Below are 11,265 nucleotides of genomic sequence, written 5' to 3'. Positions count from 1 at the left end.
CCTCTTTCCAAATCTCCCAAGACATAAGCATGAACAAGGAAGCGAAAGCCTTTCTCTGATCTCGACGCTCAGTCACATTTTTAATCCACCATTCTCGAACCGAAGCCTCATTTCGCCAGCTCCTCACCATATCACCATGTATACCAAGCCATGTTGCAACCTCGATCCAGACACGCTGGGAGAACCTGCATTGGAAGAGAAGGTGTGCCGTGGTTTACTGGACTTGCTTGCAAAGCGGGCAGAGGTTGCAGTTCGGCCATCCATGACGGTGCAATCGGTCGGCCGTCCAAACTCTGTTTTGAATTATCAACCAAGAAAAAAAATTGCATTTCGGAGGGGCCCAACCCTTCCAAACAGCAGCAGGCATGATGCTTGTCGTGTGTCCTGCAAACTGTGCCATATAGGCAGTCGACGCCGAGTATTCTCCATGAGATATGAACTTCCAAAGGATAGTATCATGCACATCATTGTCGAGAGTAACAGAGGATAGCTTCTCCCAAATCAAGGCAAACTCCTGAATATGCTCCATGGTGAGCCCATGTTGGGTATCAATCTGACTAACCCAATAACTGTTGAGGAGAGCTTTTTGGACCGAGGTAGATTTATTTTTTGAGAGGTCAAAAATCTTTGGAGCAATATCGTTGGGTCTCATGCCTTCAAGCCAAGATGATTCCCATAACTTCGCCTTACATCCATCTCCAACACTAACCGTGGTGGCTGCCGCAAAAAGGTCTCTATCATCATCATTGCACGGTGTTCCCGTCCCAGCCCAAGTCTTGGGGGGGGGGGGGGGGGTCAGCCCACTCATACCAAAGCCATCGCAGTCGAAGGACAGTAGCAAACTTCTCAAGGTTGATGATGCCCAAACCACCGAAGTTCTTGGGCTTACAGACGAGTTCCCAATTGACCTTGCATTTTCCACCGGTCACCTTATCACAACCCGCCCAAAGATAGGCACGCCACAAGCTGTCAATCTTCTTCCTCACTTCCACCGGCAATTTTAGGGGCGTAATATGATATATAGCAATGGCAGTAAGCACTGCCTTGACCAAGACGACACGGCCCGGCGTGGCCACATGTTTGGCAGCCCAAGGTGGTAGCTTCCCAGCAACTTTATCCTCTAAGAATTGAAAGTGAATCCTCTTAAGCCTTGAAACCAAAAGAGGAAGCCCCAAATATCTCATAGGGAAGGTGGAGCAAACCGCTGGGAAGGCTTGTAGGACGTCGTCAAGGTCAATGTTACCGCAGCGAATGGGCGCTACTACACTTTTGGCACAATTAGTGACCAATCCGGTAACATCACCAAAGGATGCAAGAGTTGAAGCCAGGAACTGAATGTCATTTTTTATTGGAGCAATGAAAATGGCAGCATCATCGGCATAAAGGGATGCACAGATGGGGCGACCTCTGAGCGGTTGAAGATGACCTTGAGAAGTCGCCTTGGCAAGGATATGGTGCAACGGGTTGCTACCTCTTGAGCACTGCGTTGGATTTCCCCGAAGAGGAGAGGATGATGCAGCAAAGTAGCATAAGTATTTCCCTCAGTTTTTGAGAACCAAGGTATCAATCCAGTAGGAGGCTACGCGCGAGTCCCTCGTACCTACACAAAACAATAGCTCCTCGCAACCAATGCGATTAGGGGTTGTCAATCCCTTCACGGTCACTTACGAGAGTGAGATCTGATAGAGATGATAGATAATATTTTTGGTATTTTTGGTATAGAGATGCAAAGTGAAAAGTAAAAGGCAAAGTAAAAAAGCAAAGCAATAATAAAGTGATGGAGATTGATATGATGAGAATAGACCCGGGGGCCATAGGTTTCACTAGTGGCTTCTCTCAAGAGCATAAGTATTCTACGGTGGGTGAACAAATTACTGTTGAGCAATTGACAGAATTGAGCATAGTTATGAGAATATCTAGGTATGATCATGTATATAGGCATCACGTCCGAGACAAGTAGACCGACTCCTGCCTGCATCTACTACTATTACTCCACTCATCGACCGCTATCCAGCATGCATCTAGAGTATTAAGTTAAAAACAAAGTAACACTTTAAGCAAGATGACATGATGTAGAGGGATAGTTTCATGCAATATGATAAAAAAAAACCCATCTTGTTATCCTCGATGGCAACAATACAATACGTGCCTTGCTGCCCCTTCTGTCACTGGGAAAGGACACCGCAAGATTGAACCCAAAGCTAAGCACTTCTCCCATTGTAAGAAAAACCAATCTAGTAGGCCAAACCAAACCGATAATTCAAAGAGACTTGCAAAGATAACCAATCATACATAAAAGAATTCAGAGAAGATTCAAATATTATTCATAGATAGACTTGATCATAAACCCACAATTCATCGGTCTCAACAAACACACCACAAAAAGAAGATTATATCGAATAGATCTCCACAAGAGAGGGGGGGAACTTTGTATTGAGATCCAAAAAGAGAGAAGAAGCCATCTAGCTACTAACTATGGACCCGAAGGTCTGAGGTAAACTACTCACACTTCATCGGAGAGGCTAGGATGATGTAGAAGCCCTCCGTGATGACGGCCCTCTCCGGCGGAGCTCCGGAACAGGACCCAAGATGGGATCTCGTGGATACAGAAAGTTGCGGCGGTGGAATTAGGTTTTTGGCTCCGTTTCTGATCGTTTGGAGGTACGTAGGTATATATAGGAGGAAGAAGTACGTCGGTGGAGCTTCGAGGGGCCCACGAGGCAGGGGGGCGCGCCCTAGGGGGGCGCCCTCCACCCTCGTGACCACCTCGTGGCTTTCTTGGCGGAGGGTCCAAGTCTCCTGGGTCTTATCTGATGAGAAAATCACGTTTCCGAAGGTTTCATTCCGTTTGGACTCCGTTTGATATTATGTTTCTCCGAAACACTGAAATAGGCAAAAAAACAGCAATTCTGGGCTGGGCCTCTGGTTAATAGGTTAGTCCCAAAAATAATATAAAAGTGGAAAATAAAGCCCAATATAGTCCAAAACAGTAGATAATATAGCATGGAGTAATCAAAAATTATAGATACGTTGGAGACGTATCAAGCATTCCCAAGCTTAATTCCTGCTCGTCCTCGAGTAGGTAAATGATAAAAAGAGAATTTTTGATGCGGAGTGCTACTTGGCATAATTTCAATGTAAATCTTCTCAATTGTGGTATGAATATTCAGATCCGAAATATTCAAGACAAAAGTTCATATTGACATAAAAATGATAATACTTCAAGCATACTAATTAAGCAATTATGTCTTCTCAAAATAACATGGCCAAAGAAAGCTCATCCCTACAAAATCATATCGTTTAGTCATGCTCCATTTTTGTCACACAAGAATGCTCTCATCATGCACAACCCCGATGACAAGTCAAGCAACTGTTTCATACTTTAATAATCTCAAACTCATAAACCTCCACGCAATACATGAGCGTGAGCCATGGATATAGCACTATAGGTGGAATAGAATATGATGATGGGGGTTATGTGGAGAAGACAAAAAGGGAGAAAGTCTCACATCAACGAGGATAATCAATGGGCTATGGAGATGCCCATCGATTGATGTTAATGCAAGGAGTAGGGATTGCCATGCAACGGATGCACTAGAGCTATAAATGTATGAAAGCTCAACAAAGAAACTAAGTGGGTGTGCATCCAACTTGCTTTCTCACGAAGACCTAGGGCATTTGAGGAAGCCCATCGTTGGAATACACAAGCCAAGTTCTATAATGAAAAATTCCCACTAGTATATGAAAATGACAAAACAAGAGACTCTCTATCATGAAGATTATGGTGCTACTTTAAAGCACAAGTGTAGCAAAGGATAGTAACATCGTCCCTTCTCTCTTTTTCTCTCTTTTTTTGGGCCTTCTCTTTTTTTATGGCCTTTCTCTTTTTTTTATTCCTCACTTGGGACAATGCTCTAGAATGATGATCATCACACTTCTATTTATTTACAACTCAATGATTACAACTCGATACTAGAACAAAGCATGACCCTATATGAATGCCTCCGGCGGTGTACCGGGATATGCAATGAATCAAGATTGACATGTATGAAAGAATTATGAACGGTGGCTTTGCCACGAATACTATGTCAACTACTTGATCATGCTAGCAATATGACAATGATGAATGTGTCATGATGAACGGTATGGTGGAAAGTTACATGGCAATATATCTCAGAATGGCTATGGAAATGCCATGATAAGTAGGTATGGTGGCTGTTTTGAGGAAGATATAAGGAGGTTTATGTGTGAAAGAGCGTATCACATCACGGGGTTTGGATGCACCGGCGAAATTTGCACCAACTCTCAATGTGAGAAAGGGCAATGCACGGTACCGAAGAGGCTGGCAATGATGGAAGGGTGAGAGTGCGTATAATCCATGGACTCAACATTAGTCATAAAGAACTCATATACTTATTGCAAAAATCTACAAGTCATCAAAAACCAAAGCATTATGCGCATGCTCCTAGGGGGATAGATTGGTGGGAAAAGACCATCGCTCGTCCCTAACCGCCACTCATAAGGAGGACAATCAAATAACACCTCATGTTTCAAATTTGTTACATAACGTTTACCATACGTACATGCTACGGGACTTGCAAACTTCAACACAAGCACTACTCATACAAATTTGAGAAGTGCTTGTGTTGAAGTTTGCAAGTTCCGTAGCATGCACGTATGGTAAACGTTATGCTAGATGCTTTAATTTGCTTTATTCTCTCTCTCTTTCTCTTTCTGATGGTTGGTTGGTGTCGGCACTAATTGATCATTTTAAGCAAAGGGTTATTGATCAAAGAAAGGTCGGTCGTTGAGTTTTGGGGGGCCAAATCCATCTTCATTCTGCTTGATTCAGCAAAGGGCCGGTTATTGATTAAGTTGATAGTTGTAGGAATCAACAACAAAACGTATGTACATACATACATACATACATACATACATACATACACGGACAGATGGACAGATTAAGTACGTAGAATACGCATACGCTGCAAGTTATTCCTAACTAGTGCCATGAATTACTCCAGTAGAGTAGCTACATGCATGAGGAACCATCTGTCCTAACTACTTACATGTCGAGGACCAAGAGGCAACAGCCGACGGCAAGGCACGCACCGTACCATCCCGGCGGCCAAGACCCGCTCCACATGTTGTGCGGTTTGGGAGGGTAGGTTTCGGACGCGTCCTAACTCATCAGCTAGATGTGCAAGGCCAACATGGACAGGGTCACCAAACCCATGGCGGTCATCACCCTGCGCCGTCCGCAGTCGTCCGGCTCTCCCGCCTCCATGATTAGGCCGCTATGAAGGCATACACGCACACCCTACCCCTATGAGCACCTCCGATAGACTGAGTCGACATATCATTTTAAGATTTTACAAAGTTACTATAGGTGCCTCGTACCAGGACTTGAACCCTGGTGCATAGAGGATATCACTGTCCTCCAAACCATCCAACTATAGGTTGGTTCGCTGGATCGACGTGTTTTATTATACTCTCTTCGTTCCAAAATATATGTTGTATCAATTTTTCAAAATCAAATTTCCTATATTTGATCAAGTTTAGATAGGAAATATAAATAACTACAATACCAAGTCAGCGTCATTAGATTCATCTTAACATATATTTTCATATTTAATTTATTTTATATTGTAGGTGTTGATAAGATTTACTATATACATGGTCAAACATAACTTTGTTTTATTTTTGGAAAAATAATACACACCTTGTATATTTTAAAATGAAAGGCATCGGTTCTAAACCCAAAAAGCAGCGTCGATGGCTTGGGGACGAGGAGAGCTTGGCGGTTTGCGTGCAAATGAGAGAGATGGGAGTATACCTGGCCAAATCTCGGGCCGGGCCGGGCTTCAGGCCGGGCCAACAAAAACCCGGCGTCTACGGGACAGGCCCGAGCCCAGCCCAGCCCAACGAATTGATACGTTTTCCAGGCCCGAGCCCGGCCCAACGGCCTGACATAATCCAACAAAAACAAGTCAGTACAGCAAAAAACAGAAGAAAACTAAGCTATACAGAACAAGATACTAATATTTGGACAACAAAACATACACCTATCACTTATCAGCAATTTGCAGTAGTAAACAGCAGCAAATCAACACTATTTTTGACAGCACAACATCATAGTTTACAACAAAACAATAACAGAACAACATCCAAGTGTTCCAGTTTCAACAACAGCAAAACAACAGCATTACATCACTATTTTTACAGCACAGCAGCATAGTTTTATAACAAAACAATAACAGAACCCCATATAAATGTTTCAGTTTCAACAACAGCAAAACAGCAGCATTACATTACAAGTTTTGACAGCACAGCAGCATAGTGTTTGAGCAAAAGAATAGCAGAACCACATATAAATGTTTCAGTTTCAAGTCTTTCGACATCTAAACGTTCCAGTTACAACAAACACAAGTGCATGAATAATATTACAGTCCATAACCAAAATAAGACTAGTAGTTTGTTGGCTGCCATCTCGCCATGCCTTCTCTGAACCTTCTTCTCTTCTCATTGCTCTAGCAACAACTCTAGAGGATGGAATGAAGAGAAAGTTAGCGTTAGTATAAACACAACTTGACAATTGACATGAACAAAGAATATAGATGTTACATTCTTCATCCGAAGATGAATCTTCATCATTATCTAGCGCAACCACTTCTGCCTTTCTCTTATTATCTACAACAATAGATTGGGTTAATTATCATTTGGAAGTAAAACATACAAATAAGAATGTGAAACAAACAAGATTACAACACATACCTTCTTTTTTCTGCAGTTTGCAACGATACCAATCTTGCAAACACATTAGGGCCTCAACCGTCTTTGGTTTAAGTGAGTTTCGGTTCGGGGTTATAACCTTCTTACTCAAGCTGAAAGCGGATTCTGAAGCAACACTTGACACAGGAACTGCAAGGATATCACGTGCCATTCTTGCTAGTTGCGGATACCTAGCTGCAGACTTACTCCAGAAATCCAAGATATTGACATTTTCATTCAACCTCTTCGCAGGTTCAGCCAAATACAATTCCAATTCAGATCTCTCTTCATGTGAGCTCGTGCTTTCCACGTACTGATCATAGTCAGAAAAGGCACCAAGTCCACACGTGCTTGATGATGCACTAGTTGCTATGTTTTCATTGACATGTACACCACTACCATACTCATTAAATAAAGAAGTCATTGTAGTTTTAACAAGATTAATGCGTTGAAGGGCATCATCACCATCATATAGCTTGGAGTAGGCATATCCTAAAAACTTGAACTTAATGCAGGGATCAAGAACGGCAGCACAAGACAGAAATATGCTATAGTCAGACCAATATTTCATGAATTTCTCCCTCATAACTGCTAACATTGGAGCCATGTAACTATTTACTCCAGCACTAGCCTCTATAATAGCAGAATGAACAAGATAGACATTCATGAAGTACAAGTTGGCTGTTGGATACTTTGTTCCTGAGAAAGTTGTAGTTACCTCGAAAAAACCCTTCAAGAACTGATACATATGAGATACCTTGGCCCACTCTTCTTTGGATAGCTAAAAGTTGACCTTGAATATGCTGTCCCTCTCAGAATACCAATGCAGCACATCTCTAAAGTACAAACAGCACCCAAGCATAGTGTAGGTTGAATTCCAACGGATGGGCATATCAGGTTTCAACCTTTTTGTTTCTTCCAGGTTGAAAATAGTTGTAGCAGTACTATAAAACTTATGCAGCCTATTGCTTGAAGCCTTTAGGTACATTATACCATCTCTAAGTTTGTCAACACACTTATCAATCAATGCCAAACCGGCTTGAACTACCAAGTTTAGTATGTGTGCACAACAACGAATTTGGAAGAATTTACCGGACAAAGGTAAAGCACCTTTTGCCAAGTGGGTACGCAAGCAAGCTATCATCCTATCATTATAGGCTGCATTATCCAGAGTGATGCACATCACTTTCTTATCGACCCTCCATTCACGAAAGCTAGGTGGACCTCATCGGCAATAGATGCTCCATCATATGGTGGATCTATTTTTTTGAACCATACAATCCTTTTGTTTAGTTTCCAATCAGCATCTATGTAATGACAAGTAATGCAAATATAGCTATGCTTGGTGACTTCAGATTTCCAATTGTCAGATGTGAAACTAACTCTACCAGGGGCAGCAAGAAATATGTCCATCAATTCCTTTTTCTGGCTAAGAAACATTGCCATTATCTCTCTTTTTATTGTGTGCCGACCAATAGACTTGAATTGTGGACAACAAGCAGACATCATTGTTCTAAATCCATCTTCTTCAACTGTTGTAAATGGATGAGCACCGGATACAAGATAAATAGAGACCGAATTTCTAGCAACTTGAGCATCAAATCTACCATTTTTTAATGCAGCTATTCCATCATCATTTGTTTCAGATTTCAAGAAAAAATTATTCATTGTCGCTTGTTCAACCTTATGCTTCTTTTCAGTGTGTCTAAGGAGATGAGATGTACCATTTGTCGATCTAGCCGACAGTTCTTTCTCGCAATGGTTACATCTAGCTATCGTCATTTTATCACCATCTTTCGAGATCTTGGTGAAGTCAAGCCATACATTTGACTTCAGTTTGGAAATAGTAGGTTGCGGCTGCAGTTGCGGCTGCGGCTGCGACTGCGGCTGCCCCCCTCCGGTAGTAGGATGTGCATGTTCTATTGCGGCTCCACTTCCTTGAGCGGCTGGCTGCTTTCCCCTTACACGTTTCTGCCGAGTGCGAGGAGGATCCGCAGGTACAATAAACAATTGCATCCCATCGTCCTGCCCTTCTAATTCTTCGGGATGGTACTCTGGTTCATCACCCTCCGGTCCTTCTAGTCCTCCTGAATTCATCATGATCAAACTGTAGCATGTACACAGCAGTACAACAGAACACGTTATTCGTCATGATCAAACTACAGCATGTACATAGCAGTACAACAGTACAACACCATATAAACAGCACAAATGTTCATCTGCAGTTCTGCACCATATAAACAGCATAAATTTTGCATGGATTTGATCCTGACCATTCTGCACAAGCAGTACGTCTACAACATTAAGCTATGCTTTAACATTCAGCTAACCCTAAAACAAAAAGAGCACAACTTTATCAACAGCAAAACATATACCTTGGGGTGGGGGCTTGGAGTTGCAGGCTTGCTGGTTGCAGCCGATGGGGAGGAAGATATTTGCTGCGGTCGGCGGTTGTTGATGCGGCAGTCGAGGACGAAGCAGGGTGGCTGCAGTTGAGGACGGAGTAGCGTGGCCGCAGTTGAGGACAGTGCAGCGCGGCCACGGTCCAGGACGACGTGCGCCGGCCGTAGTTGAGGACGGACCAGGGCGGCCTCGGTCGAGGATGCAGCGCGGCGGCCGCGGCCGCGGTCGAGGACGAAGTGTGGCGGCCAAGGTCGAGGACGAAGCGCGGCGGCCGCGGTCGAGGATGAAGGGGGCCGGCCACGGTCGAGGACGAAGGGGGCCGGGCGTCGTTTGATGCGGGCGGCTAGGGTTCCGTTGGCGCCGCCATGTCGCGCACGAGGAGAGATGGGGACGGGGTGTGGGATTTGGCAGTTAGGTTAAGCGAGGAGTGGGGAGGGGGCGAGATGCAGAGTCGGGGGGCTGAGGCGCTGGGCGGCTGGGCCGCTCTTGGGCTCTACTGCGGCCAGGCTGGGTGAGTTCAGATTGGGAGCTGCTCGGGCCGGGCCGGGCCTAATTTCGGGCTACATATTGAGGCCCGAGCCCGGCCCGACTTGCTGTTCGGGCTGCATATTAAGGCCCAGGCCCGGCCCAGGGTACCAGTCGGGCCTGGCCCGACCCGAGAATTTCGGGCCGGGTCGGGTCGGGCCGTTCGGGCCGGGTTTCCCATGGCCAGGTATAGATGGGAGACATGAGCATTCTAAGGGACTGTGATTGAGCTCGGGAGTACATATCTAGTGGAAAAGCCATACATTCAATGAAAACATAGGAGCCTGATCTTGTGTTTGTTAGAAATTTAGGGTTTGTGGTCTACCCCCTATTCCTCTGCGCTTATCCGTGGTGCCGCTCACAATTCGCATATATGAGGCTAGGGGGTAGGGACCTTCTTATACTGTCTTTCCAAAGAGTCCATCTCTTATACAGATAAGATTCCTAGTCGTTACAACTAGTTTTTGGGATTGAGTCCAGATCAAATTACCAACCACGATCATATTTGTCTGTTAACGGATTCTACCCGTTATGTCCCCGGAGCACGCGCTTGTGAGCAACGCGCCATAATAGAGTGTAAATTCATGTAATTACGCAGATCAACGTTAGGGCTGTAATCTAACTATACGATCTAGCTCCTTCCAATCATCAGTGTACCCAGGTAATCTTTACGATATAAATAGTATTACCGTATTCCACTAATAGTTGACCAGCATCCTTAAGCATATAATACTTAAGTACATTCCAACAAGTGATAATTCCATGATAATCATGTAAAGTAATTCCATGCGTAAATACATGTATAATTCCATAATGAGGTATTCCGAATATTGACAATTCCAAGTAATTTGAATATAGCTGCAGGACACATAATTTCAACATCTCCCACATGTCCAAAACGATCATTCAAATATTCGTAAACCCATAGACTTAACATGCTTGCCAAATACCACCTGACTAAGAGGCTTAGTCAAGGGACCAACAATCATATTTACACTATGTTGAAAACGCACAAAAATACACGGTGATACTTCCCTTCAATATGTTTTCTTGTTGTGACACCTAAGATCACTAGTGACCTTTAGTTTCTACCTAATAATTCCAGCATAGCTGTCCTCGGTGCCTCGAGTATTATTTCCTCGAGTGTAATTTCACCTTTATAGGCACCTTGAGTATTTTGTTTCCTCAAGTGAAATTCCGCATCAATTATTTTCCATCACATATATAATAATATAATTAATTCCATATCGAGTCAAGTATAAGATAACCATGTTGAATAAATTTTCAAAACCACATAAATATCAAATCCAATCAGTAAATGAAGTTCCATAATTAACCATGTGTTGAAAGAAATTCCTGACTTCGGTCAGTGAACCTGCACCATATTAGTACTAAAAATAGTAATTGAATATGCGTACCTGGACTTATTTCTCATCTCGTAGATACAGTAATAACTTCCTCAATGTGTTTACCTTCAATATAAATTTCAGAACAAGTGATAGGATGTGATGCACTTCCACAATCTTATATGATGTGTGAGATTCCCTTAGCTGCTCGTCTTTCCTT

At 43.4% G+C, this 11,265-nt stretch overlaps 1 protein-coding gene across 1 annotated transcript; it reads right to left on the bottom strand.

Moving 5' to 3' along the window:
• Positions 1–6,318: 6,318 nt before the first annotated feature.
• Positions 6,319–9,516, bottom strand: LOC125546423 (putative AC transposase). The gene is made up of 4 exons (XM_048710686.2): positions 9,147–9,516; positions 6,775–8,878; positions 6,625–6,690; positions 6,319–6,542 (listed from the first exon to the last, which is right to left on the bottom strand). The coding sequence occupies exon 2, from the start codon at positions 8,869–8,871 to the stop codon at positions 7,954–7,956; it is 918 nt and encodes a 305-aa protein (XP_048566643.2). The 5' UTR covers positions 8,872–8,878; positions 9,147–9,516; the 3' UTR covers positions 6,319–6,542; positions 6,625–6,690; positions 6,775–7,953.
• Positions 9,517–11,265: the final 1,749 nt, after the last annotated feature.

Source organism: Triticum urartu, chromosome 3A (assembly GCF_056163025.1).
Source record: "Triticum urartu cultivar PI428250 chromosome 3A, HENAU_Tu73, whole genome shotgun sequence".
Lineage (NCBI taxonomy): Eukaryota > Viridiplantae > Streptophyta > Magnoliopsida > Poales > Poaceae > Triticum > Triticum urartu.
The sequence above is the reverse complement of the archived record's forward strand: the minus strand, read 5'-3'. Positions and strand labels throughout refer to the sequence as shown.

Bases quoted from the DNA above. Each gene is read 5' to 3' on its own strand.
- LOC125546423 (XM_048710686.2), bottom strand. From the start codon at position 8,871: ATGATGAATTCAGGAGGACTAGAAGGACCGGAGGGTGATGAACCAGAG.